Source organism: Tetrao urogallus (genome assembly GCF_951394365.1).
Source record: "Tetrao urogallus genome assembly, chromosome: 2".
NCBI lineage: Eukaryota > Metazoa > Chordata > Aves > Galliformes > Phasianidae > Tetrao > Tetrao urogallus.
In genome coordinates this window covers 17147545-17159943 of record NC_136814.1, presented here as the reverse complement: position 1 = coordinate 17159943, position 12399 = coordinate 17147545, and the positions used below count along the sequence as shown (strand labels likewise).

The 12399-nt window shown below is 40.2% G+C and overlaps 1 protein-coding gene across 1 annotated transcript in view; it reads right to left on the bottom strand.

Moving 5' to 3' along the window:
* Nucleotides 1–12193, bottom strand: part of TP53BP2 (tumor protein p53 binding protein 2) — a gene marked incomplete at its 3' end in the record, with an annotated part of 28451 nt that extends 16258 nt beyond the window's left edge. The window contains exons 1-5 of the mRNA XM_079532939.1: nt 12143–12193; nt 7218–7365; nt 3778–3891; nt 3102–3181; nt 2045–2146 (exon numbers count right to left, since the gene is read on the bottom strand). Coding sequence (XP_079389065.1) covers nt 2045–2146; nt 3102–3181; nt 3778–3891; nt 7218–7365 — 444 coding nt within the window. The 5' untranslated portion in view covers nt 12143–12193. The remainder of the gene's footprint in view (nt 1–2044; nt 2147–3101; nt 3182–3777; nt 3892–7217; nt 7366–12142) is intronic.
* Between the last annotated feature and the right edge of the window lie 206 nt (nt 12194–12399).

Below are 12399 nucleotides of genomic sequence, written 5' to 3'. Positions count from 1 at the left end.
TCCAAAGACTAACTGCCATGACTACCGGTGGCTACTAACATTAGAATGCAACATTTTTTCCAAAGGAAAATATGCCTTAAAATAAAAATAAAAATTAAAAAAAAAAAAAAAAAAAAAAAAAAAAAAACCAATTGTATTTAGAAACACAGACTCCTGTGTATTTTGACTAAAAAAAGAAAAAGGAAAAAAAGTGAGCTTGTTTTCCAGAGAAAGCCAGGCAACACCTGCAATACATACACTAGTTTAGAGACAATTCTATAAAGGGAAATAAAAAAAAAAAAAACAAAAAAAAAACCACACCTAAAAAACCAACCACAGGTATTACAAGCCATGTCTAAAAAGAAAGCGTTTTCTTCCCTTCCAAACCTATTTTTAAAACTGCATTTGATTTCAGAAGGCAGGAAAGAGGCAATGAACAGTGTGTCTTCAGAATAAAGACAGCTTTTCAAACACCTTTTTAGAAAGTACTGTGTCCAGTTCTGGGCTCCCCAGTACAAAAAAGACAGGGATCTCTTGGAAAGAGTCCAGCGGAGGGCCACAAAGATGGTGAAGGGCCTGGAGCATCTCCCCTACGAAGAAAGGCTGAGTGAACTGGGTCTGTTCAGCCTTGAGAAAAGACTGAGAGGGGACCTGATCCAGGTCTATAAATATCTAAGGTGTAAGGGGCAGAATGGGGAGGCTGGACTCTTTTCAGTGGTACGTGGAGACAGGACAAGGGGAAATGGCTGGAAACTGCAGCATAGGAAGTTCTGCACAAATGTGTGCAAGAACTTCTTTACAGTGAGGTGACGGAGCACTGGAACAGGCTGCCCAGGGAGGTGGTGGAGTCTCCTTCTCTGGAGATGTTCAAGACCTGCCTGGATGCCTACCTGTGTGACCTGCTGTAGGGAACCTGCTTTGGCAGGGGGGTTGGACTCGATGATCTCTGGAGGTCCCTTCCAACCCCTACAATTCTGTGATTCTGTGAAAGGCATCTTAGATGATAAACTGTATATCAGGATACCCACAAGGCTACTCTGCCACCAACTGCAGCAAGACACCTACCTGATGGACAGGATGCAGACAAACTCTTAACTTTTTAAGTCTTGTATGACTCCCCTTACAGTAAATATATGAATTTTTCCTATTTGGGGCTCTCTGTATATGATAACCACAGTGTCAGTGCTTATAAGACCTTGTAAGACCAACATCTATTACTGTTACTTATTAGTGAATCAGTCAAGTGAGGAAGGGCTTCTAAGAGAGGAAGAGTAGTAAGACAGGAGCCTCAGAGCAGCCTTCCTCCTCAGCAAAGCACACTCTGCAGGGCTTTGGGAACTAATCCAATCAGAGTCAAACCCTCTTCAGATTGGGCTCATGCATAAAGACTCTCTGCCAACAGCAGTGTTGTCAGTGGTGTTCTCAAGAGCAGTGCATAACAACAATGCTGAAGTCAAACAAAAAAAATCCATGCTACCATTCTGCAGATGTGTCAGAACATTTTTTCTCCTAAACAATTCAGGTGCACCCAGCACCCGTCATTAGCTTTCCTGTACTGTTCAGTAAACATTTTATAAGTCACTGTCCTAGTTACTTCATCACATGAAGGCAATCTTTTTCAGACAGCTGCCCCAGGAAGCCAGGCACACTGAACTCTATCAGTAGAAAGCAAGATATCATTACAGGACAGCATTATGTCTAGAGACAAAAGCATTGTTCACTGATCAAACCGGTGAATGGCTGGTCACCACACAGAGCACAAAGAGGGCTGGCACAGACATCAGGATAAATGACAACATTAACACTATATGCTCTATCCTTTTAGTAAGCTATAGGGTCACTGCTATCACCAGTACTATTTTAGTGTTTTACTACTAGAAATGTGTATAAGCTGACTTACAAATTTAAGCAGCAGCAGCTAAAGAAAGGGAGTTCTCTGTTTATGAGAGATGAGGGATGAAATAAGTAAAAGAAGAAAAACACACACAAATCCCTAGCGCTTCTTCCATCTCATAACTCCTACCATCTACATTCCCAGTTGTAGACAGTTTTCTTCCAAGCTCACCTTGTTAGCCAGCATTTGTTGTTGAGCCTCAATTTGTTGCTGCTGGCGCGATGCCATTTCCTGAAGTTCCGCCAGTGTCATATCCATCCTTGGTGCACTGACCTGCCAATGAAAACCCAAAGCATTTGAATACTAGAATTTCTAATTTGGCTAGCGTGCAATTCAGTATAGCTACTGCAAAAAACTACGATTAAAATCTTTAAAACTGATGAAAACAGAATATTCAGTAATTGGAAAGAAATAACATTTTTCTATGTTAAAGGATATAACTACTTGGAAGCCTGTACGGATGCATACCCCAACCCAGCAACACGTGCAACTAAAATTTCTTTTTCTTTTCTTGGAAAATTGATATTTCTAGCAAAATCCCAGTGGCATTTTAAAGTGACATTTCAGAGCCCTTTATAATTAAGCTCAGCATGGATCAGCTTTGACTGACTGAGCCCAGAATGCCCAGCTCATGGCAAAGCAGATTAGTGGTTGTACATTTATCAATGCTATTCAAAGTATTTCAACATAAATTGAGTAGAAAATTTAAAGAAAGAAGGAAACCAAAGGTAGCCCTATTTTACATTAGTTATCTGTTTGCATCCTTCCTGAATCTAGATTTAATCCTATATTCATATTTACATCTTCTGAAGCAAGAAGAAATAACATACAATGGATTAAATTCCAAGACGCTAACTGGTCTCAACTTGAAAACTGGAACTAAAAGCAGGCTACTACTCTGACATCAAACTGAACGTGGAAAGAATTGATCAATGAACTGAAGAAAAAGGAGACAAAATTTTGGATGGGAGTAGAGGAGGGAAAGCAACACTGATTTTTCTTTCTTTCTCTGTGATCCTTGGTACAAACGCATGGCAAATAACAGGCCTTGTTGGAAACTTAAGAACTGAAAATAAGAGTGATAATTGTTAGAGGCCCTGTGCCTATTTTAGAGCAGACCTGAGAAATTTCACCAGAAACACCTCTTAGCTTCCAGGGTAGAATTTGCACAAGCTTCTCAGAAGGGAAACCTGTTTTTACTACACTGGCCAATACACCAAAAACTTACTCCATTCTCCATTCTTCGATCACTGGACACTTTCACACCATTTCTTTTTAAGACTGGATCTTGAGACCTCGGTCCAGTCCCTAGACAGAAATACAGGATAACACAGATGGTAAGATATTTTGGGATTTTTCTTACTTCTTCAGACACAGCACTCAATACTAAAGAAGAAACAACTTCTTGTTTATAACCTGAATGAACTCTACCTTTTGCCAATTACTATCCAGATGGAACATACTAATCTCACATAATAAAAGGCATCACCAGACAGCAGTTTGGTTACTAAATGCAAAGGAAAAGATCACAATTTCTGCACTTTAAGAGACTAATCACACATCTCTAGATATTTAACTCTGGCTAATACATTTAGCACAGAATGCTCTTAGATGCTGTGGTCATGCTGAGCTCTAGAAAAGCTGCTAATGTTTCCATTCAGATTTGATATTTTCATACCAGATACAGGAAGATAAAGTCTTCACTAAAAATGAAAAAGGAGAGTGAGTAGCAAGTGCAGTTTTCTGTTATTAGCATTCCCTCCACATAAGAAAGTAAAGGTCAGACCAAAAAGATCTGCAATACCATACTGGTTACCAGTAGTACTGTGTAATATGCGCGTGTTGTTTCCTTAACCTTGAGGAATTAAAGAAAACTCACTTTAGCAGCTATGACCAACCCCTACCTGATTCCCGGCAGGGAGAGCGTTCGTGCCTAAGAAAGAAACGAACTTCACCTCTCTGCATCCCAAAGCGCTGCAAAATATCCAGCATCCGTTCATTATCAGCTATAGGCCGTTCTGAAAAGGTAAAAAGACAGTTTACAATCACATTGCCATACAGCTCGGAGATGTAACAAAACTATTCATCCATCACCTATCAAATGCTATTATCGTCAAGGTGCAGCATGCAGACCTAACTCTTGCCCTCGCCCAATGCCTTTCTACTTTTTCCATAAGCTCTGCACTACCCCTTGCTTCAGAATGTGAGCCAACACCTCGGAAAAGCTGACTGACCCCTCAGAAGTCAAACAGAAAGAAAAGCTGAAGGCCCCATCACAGCCCAAGGAAACACAAACAGGCAGTTTAGAGCTTTTAGCTGGAGCACCTTAGTTTTGCATTTGCAAATCACAGTACCAACTCACCATCATAGGAACAGAACTGCTGGATCTGTTCACCACTCCTGTGGTACCTCAGAATAACTCAATGACATATCATTCCCAGCCCTCAAAGGCTCTTTACCCCCAATTCCTACAAGGATCGCTTCAGTTTATGAGAAAGTGAGAAGTGACTCCAGACAGAGCCTGCTATTTGTTTTCAGACAATTAAGATGAAGTTTAAGAAAAATGCACATGTTCAACTGAATTGTTGTTCCTGCATCTGCTCTCAAGTTCAGGATTCAGTCTTGTCTCTAATTTTAACGCTTACTCTTTGCCTTTTGATACTACAAAAACCCAATGGAAGCCTGAGCCTGCTGCCTTTATTTAGTAGTACTCTTGTTTTTCCTTATTACTGCTCTTCCAAATTCTACACATTTCATAGCTAGGCATTCACAGGCTGGATATAATCAGAATTCTTTACTGTCCTTAATCTTTACTGGAAAGCAATTAATTTTGTTACTCTAGATACATTAACACACATCTTTATGCCTCTGTTAAAAGTGATTGCAGCTATGCAGTTAATACATTGTAAGTAATCAATTTTATGTAGTTAGGACATGATCACAGTATCTTATGACAATATCTGAGGCTCACAATCAAGTTAGATCCATTTGCACACAGTGCCAGATGAACAAGTAGTATTACCCATCAAGAGGAAGGAGGTAAGCAGACAAAGACTGAAATTAAACACCACCAGTTTGGTTTGTCCCAACAATGGCTTTGTTGGATATTTCCTTTCATTGTTTAGACAAGGAAAGAAAAAAAGAAATCAGTAGTTCATCCACATTCAGTGGAAAGTCTTTCAAAGTAACTGTCTCAATATGGAACAATCATTTCGGGGACAAAATTGATGGTGTTAAGAATAAACGTTTTCAGTTTGAAAAGAAGAGGAGCTACTAAAATGTTTTCAGCACATGAAAAGCCTTTTTTCAATATAAAAGGGTTTCTTTAAAATACTGCAGCTGTGCTCAAGCAATCTAGGAAGGAAAATTTCTGGAGTCACTGTCAAAAGAGATTAGCTTTATGGAATAAGCAAGTAGGTCACTGTTACAGAAAAAGCAGCCTCTTAGCAGTTACTTGTCTAGACAGCTAAAAAAGCTCCTCATCTGCTAAACCTTCATTGGAAAAAAAAAAAGAAAAAAAAAAACAAACACAGTATGACTGACAAATTTCCATCTTAAGAATATAGCAGTCTTATGAGACAGCTTTGTAGCAGCAAGGCAGTACTTCAACTGAAACTATCAAGAGAGATGCACTCTACCCAAGGATTCAGTATCACTCAGTGACTTCAAAAGGAAGGTCAACGGGATCTCCAAACATAAAACAAAGCTATATTTGAAAAGCTCAAGAACTAAAGACAAACTATCAGACCTCAGTTTTTATCCTCCATCTCCTAAAGTGGGAAGAAAAAAAAAAAGGGGGAAAAAGAAAAAAACAGCCTTTACAGATACACTTTTGGCTGCTTTCCGTACTCAAGATAGCCATCTAACAGAATTCTGACAGTAACAGAAAGATCAAGAAGCTTGCCCTGATACTCATCAAATTTCAAGCAAAACTGGGAGGACAGGGAGAGCAGTAAGCCTGCCCCCATTCAGGGAGCAGAGTGCCTCAAGCTCACTTGCAGCAATGTTTCAAAGTATGTTTAATATGGTCTGACAACAGAGGCTTAAATTCCTGAGCAAGCATCAGGAAGGGAAAGAGAGACAAGCTATCTCAGAAGGATCTTAGTAACTGAAGTCCAAGCACTCATTTTTCAACATTCATCTTCTGTTTCTGCCTCAGAAGGATGGTTGGCATGTGCCATGTTTATTTTAAAATCAAGTTTAACTTGCTTGCTGTAATAGAAACCATGGGGTGTCTTGGAAAACAAGACAGTGAACTTTACCTTCTTTTGTTTTAGATGTAAGCAAAGTTAAGAGCATCCCAATCCTCTCAAAAAAATCCAAAATATACATGAAAACATTATTTTGCAAAGGGTTGCTAATATACAAGCTAGTATACAGATGCTTAAAAGAAGCATATGCTTTTATCAGAACAACATGCATTTGCTTCTTCCAGTACCCAAGTCACTTAATAGCATGTGATTTAAGACAACTCCATTTTTTGTTTAGAAGTACAATTTGAAACTGTGTGCAAACACACACACACTGGTGCTTGTACGTAGTAGTATATAATTAGTAAACATGACAGGGCCCACAAAGGGAAGAACAATTTAGTTTCTCAAATGATCGCCAATATTTTTACCTTATCAACAAATAATAGGGTCTTTGGTCTTCTGAGAATAAACTGTCACTAACCATGAGAATAGGCTCTGCAAATAGTAATCTCAGAAAAAAAAAATGGACACAGGACATAAGAGTTGCTTCCCATTTATACCACTAAAAGTTAGCCATACTTCAGCTTTTGATCTGTTTGTTGACATGTTCTCCAGTCTCAGAGTACTGGAAGGTTATAGAGTTTTGAACTTGTCCCTGTCCCACCTCATTCCTCTCACCCACTATACACCTTTGTTTAGAACCATCCAGTATCAGATGGCTCCGGCTACTTCTGGTAACATTCCTCCCCTCCCAGACTCTATTAATGAATGACAAAGGCAACAGCCAAACAAGGAAGTTTGCAATTCAAGCAATTGAAAGTAGATAAGGGATTTAAGAAGGCTGTTCCTTAGAACTACTTACCACTTCAAAAACCCCCACACAAGCCACTTGGAAGAGAAGGAAAGCAACTCCCCTACAACCTTCCAAGACTCATTCGAGCTGGAGAAGAGCTGCAGATGCATAAGAAAATTTGCATGCTTGACTTTTTTTTTTTCCTCCCCACTTTTAATAATTTGTTGCATGCCTGCACCTTCCTATGGATGCAATTTTATACAGCAATTCTGATAAAGAGTTTAACAAAAACATAAGACAGAAATTCCCTAGGGGGAGGACTGTGTCCATCAGGTCACTGTGCTGAAGTCTAACCTACCTGAGCCACACCACACCTCAGCCAGGTGGCACTCACTCTCACCAGGCTCCTTGCACAGCTCCACCACATCTCTGCATGTTGTCTCAGGGGTGACTGGCACCTCGGTGAAGTGCTGTTCATTGTTACTGAGGTACACTGTCAGAAACATCTGGAAAAGACAAAGACAACAGGACATGCTTACTTCAGATCACAAAGGCAGACTGTACACTGAAGGCACAAATCTTATTTCTCACATTATTTTCCATATAATAGGACCATTCACCATTAACTACTGTGTATACTGATTTTCAAAACAAACCCAGATTTCCTTTAAAGGTATAAACCAGTGAGATGCTACAGAAGTAATCCTCAGAATTACTGGAGGATTGTTTGTTTTTCAAATCTGGACATACAGATCCTTCCTTCTCTCCTAAGTGATGTGCCAGAACTCCTTACACCATACTTACACACTGCACTCAGCTGACACAGCAGAACAGTCACCTAGAATTCACAGATATTCTCTATCATGGAAAAACAAGGGGAGAAACAGATGTAGAAGACCAGAATTTAGTACAGAGGAAGCAGAACAATTGCACTTAGCATTTTAGTTTCTCACACAATACAAGCTGACTTGCCATTATGCAATTAGGATGCATTAAGATGAATGTAAGGTCTCCCTCAAAACACCATCAGGGGGAAAGAGACTATTTTACTCAGCTTTTTTGTCACAGCTATAGATGGATCTTTGATTATTACTCCGCATGAACACCCCACACAACTGTGCTGCCTCTCTAAAGCCATCATGTTGGAACATGCTGCTCAGAGAAGTCTTGGATGGCCCATCCCCTGGAGGCACTCAAGTCTAAGTTGGATGGGGCCCCAGGCAGCCCAAACTGGTGGGGGGCAGCCCTGCCCACAGAGCAGCTTGGGACTAGATAATCTCTAAGGTCCCCTTCAAACTAAACCATTCTATAATGCCATGCTGTGCATAGGGCCAGAGCCACACTGCCGGCCTGCAGGTGGGATCAGCTAACCACACACGCCTATTAGATGGGGAAGGCTGACAACTGCTGTGCTGTAAACAGCACAGCACGCTGAAGTACTGACCTAAATTAGGAGACAAAGCTTTCCAAACAGCACCTCCATATGCTGCTGGCGTCTCATTATTGCACACTTGCTTTACATTTAGCATTTCTCGAGGCTGACAGTGAGGGATGTCATACGCAACCAGGTAAAAATACTATTTAATCACAAAAACTGTGGCAGAAAAGTATAGATAAAAATCAGACTCTCAAACAGCTTTAGAACAAGGTTATATAGGAACACAAGACACAAACTCTTCACATTTAATGCTGCATAATCTTGTACTCATCTAACTAAATTGCACAGGTGGTGTGTCAGCAGTAAGATTTGTTAGTTTTAAAAGATGAGCTCATAGAGAGGAATTAGGAGCAAGTTATACAAAAACATGGTATTGCACACAAAGCAGACCTAATTTGACCCTAGCAGGGCTGTTCACTCTTCAGTGTGCCTGTTTATCTCCAGCCCTTAATCCTCAGGATTTACAGACACAGACAGCTACACAGGAAGGATCACGAGTTGTGGTTTCTATCCACAATGCTCAAGATAATTACTAACACATTAGGCTGAGAGCACTCAAACCTGTTGAGCAGGGGACGTGAGAGTGGTATCTGCATTAAATCTGTCCCCCATGTTCTAGGAACTGGGGATGGGGGGAAACATCACTCCCTACAAATTACCTAAAAACACGTCCGCACAATTGAGGTGACCTTCACAGTTACCTCCTTCCACTTTCCCTGAGCTCCAAGGACAATTTCAAGACCACTTGGAAGTCCTCCAAGCACTGGCACATGCTGCCCAGAGAGGCTGTGGAGTTTCCTCCTTGGAGATCTCCAAAAGCTTCCTGGACGTGGGCCTGGGCAGCCTGTACTGAGTGTCCCTGCTTGAGCAGGGGTTGGACCTGATAGACCCAGAGATCTCTGCCAGCTTCAACCACCCTGTACTAAAAGATGTGCTAAAGTGAAGGGAAGAAAAATCTCAGATCTTACACTTTCTTTTACAGACAGCACCCAGACAGACAGTGTCTGACAATACCTGACAATTCCATATAGCCTTGGATTACATCTTTTCACTCTTCTAAATTTTGAAGGATTGAGTTTTAGGAATGCTCAGCATGTATAGCTGAGAACTTTCAGTTAGAGATCTTACTCTGGCTAAAATCCTGAACTAAGAATCCCCCAACCCACTTTTCCCCTCAAGACATTACTCACTGTTTGTAAGTGCTGAAAAGCTTTACAATGTAGAAACATCCCAGTAATGCAGCATACTTGCAGGAAACCAGAGGCATGTTGTAAAAGGAACAGAGCAGCTCCCTTTAAAGTCACATCACAGATTTCAGCTGACTCTGCTACAGCTCAGAAAATAAAATTTTGCAGTTACAGAGCCACCAAATGAGGCAGTTCGATCGGGTGCAGCAAGGGCACAGTGATGACCAAGGGCACACGAACTAAAGCAAGGGATCATTTTTGCAAGGAGTGGCTGTGATGAATGACTTACAAGCAAAGTACCAGACATAAAGGAGGTCTTAAAAAAGCCTGTCACACAAATCGAAGAAAATCCAAAGTGGTATGAACTAAAACTTGCGTCCTCCCAGCACGTAATGTGTTATTTTGTTCCAACCTGTGTTATCCGTGCTTCGCTCCAAATACAGCCACTAAGTCTGGACTGTAACACACCCAGGACCAGGAAGAGAAAAGCAACCAAAATAAAGGAGGACATAAGAAAGCATCAATTAAAGCGAGTCACACCCCACCTTACTCCTCCTCTCCTGTACATCTGTCCTAAATAGCCTAACATCTGCCTGCACATCTGACCCACACGCTGTTAAACTCATCAACGGGATCATCTCATATAATTGCACCAGCATCACATACAGCCTAACTTATTTGCAGGTGTTGAGGTGTGTTTTCAACTTGAACCAAAACATTTAAGGATAGCTCTACAGAAACATTAGACCATGACCATGTGCATATAAAAAACAAAAAAAAAAACCAAACAGGTTTCAAAACTACTTGGAATACAAGTTGGAACAAACACGTTAGAATTTACATCTTTATAAAAAGACACCATTTTATATCAACATCCAGTTTTAGTAAGAAGAGCTCAACTATTGATTACAATGGGGGAGAAAAATATTTTCAGCTTTGACAGTGATTCTGTAAGGAGCAGAGATCTCATGCTATAAAACTGATACCACACATCTTAGGTATTAAAAGGCTGTTAAGTTGTATGCTTCCTAATTAATACAATAATCAATTATATTAATAAGTTTCAGCCGCAGCAGTAATTCTCAGGATGAGTGCATTCAGTGGAAAACTTGATTATTCTGCATGATACAGTTTAAAACACTGAATTCCTGAAGCTACTTTAGTTCAGAGTTTGAGAGGATAAGCATAGTTTTTCTTTCTGTCCCTCCCTTCCCCCAGACAGTCTCTAGCCAAAGATCTAATTCACATCATTAAACTTCAACAACAGACAACAATCTTCCAGGGAAAGTAGCTTATGAAATATTACATCCAAGAAGGGAGTTTCTTAAGAATACTAACCCATCTTTTTCAGTACTTCCTCAGCTCCTAACCTCACGCAGTCCTTTCCTGCAAACCACACAATATACAATACGAACTGCAGCATCTACTCATGAACTATTTTTCATCTTCAAAGCATTCTACAACCAGGAAGCCCTGACAAAAGCAAGCAGTTTCCGACTTTACAGACTGGGAGACTGAAGCAAAGCAGGCAATGACAGAAACAACACTATTTACTCATCAAACAAGCATACAACCTCCTGAAATCATGATTCATTACCTTGCATTAGAACTAATAATATAATTGTACGCCACATTCTATATTGTGTGTTTTAGAGTGAACGCTACTGTTCTTGAATCACACAGTACTCATGTTGTTGGCTGTTTGGTTTGCTTCCATAGCACAGCTAAATAATGGTTTTGGCTTGCATAACAAATTTTCTTAGATACCAATTTTTAAGGAGGTGTTTAAAGTCACTGTTAAGGTTGACAAAGTAATGCTTTGCAGTTGTATTCCTTCTTGTTACCCGAGTTACACCTACTGACTTAGGCTGCAAAGGGTTCAAGATAGGTAATATATTTTCCTGCCACACGGACAGCATGCACACCTGATTTGCTGTATAGACAAGCTTCCAAGAAGGAGCTCACTGCATGCCCTTCAATGACTTCTCCACAGAACACGGTTACACAGCAGCAGTACGCTTCTATTCTGAAAAGCCATTGTTTGAAATGAGAAATAGCTTTTTTGGAACAGTGCGTGGGACGGAGAGAAATTACAACAACACAATTTAGATCCCGAAACTAAAACATTTTAAGAAGTTAATTTTAGCACCACACAATTTTTATAATGAATAAATTAACTATCAAATTTTAAGTACAGATGACAGAAATAACTGATTCCACCCACAGACTCAATAGCTAGTTTTAACAACGAGGGATTTTTTCCCGATAAGTACAAAAATCCTTCAAACAGTTTTAAAAGGAAGCAGCTTACCTAGTAGGAGCACTGACGCTGCACCTTCCTAGACAGCCATAAAGAAATCAGATACTAAAATAGATATTTTTGCTGACTTGATGCAACTTCTTAAAAAAAAGAGAAGACAGCCTGCGCGATGGCAGATTTTCACGTTCTAATAAACAGCATTTGAAACTGGTACATGGTTACAATAAAAGTTAAGACCTGTAAAGTGTACCTTAATAAAGTAAATTAGCGACCCTGTCATATGAAGCCCCTCAGAACCTTACAATAGCCCTTCCGTAGGCAACACACTCACTTATTGTACCTGCAGATTAAGGGAAGCAAAAGATTAAGGGAAGCAAAAGATTATATAATAGACTTACTAGAAGACAGGCACACAGGATGATTACTAACCCTGATTTTTTTTCATATTCAGCTGTTCAATAAAGCTGCGTTGAAACAGAAACGAAGTGAAGTTTAATGTTTACCTATAGCCACACCCAAATACATGGAGTGAGGTTCCTCCTGTCTCATCTGCAGCGCACACTACTCCGTTTATATTGCACTGGCTCTTGGCCATAAGTGTGAGAAAGGAAGTTATGATGCAAGGTAGGTGGAGTACTGTAGGAAGCACCATAGA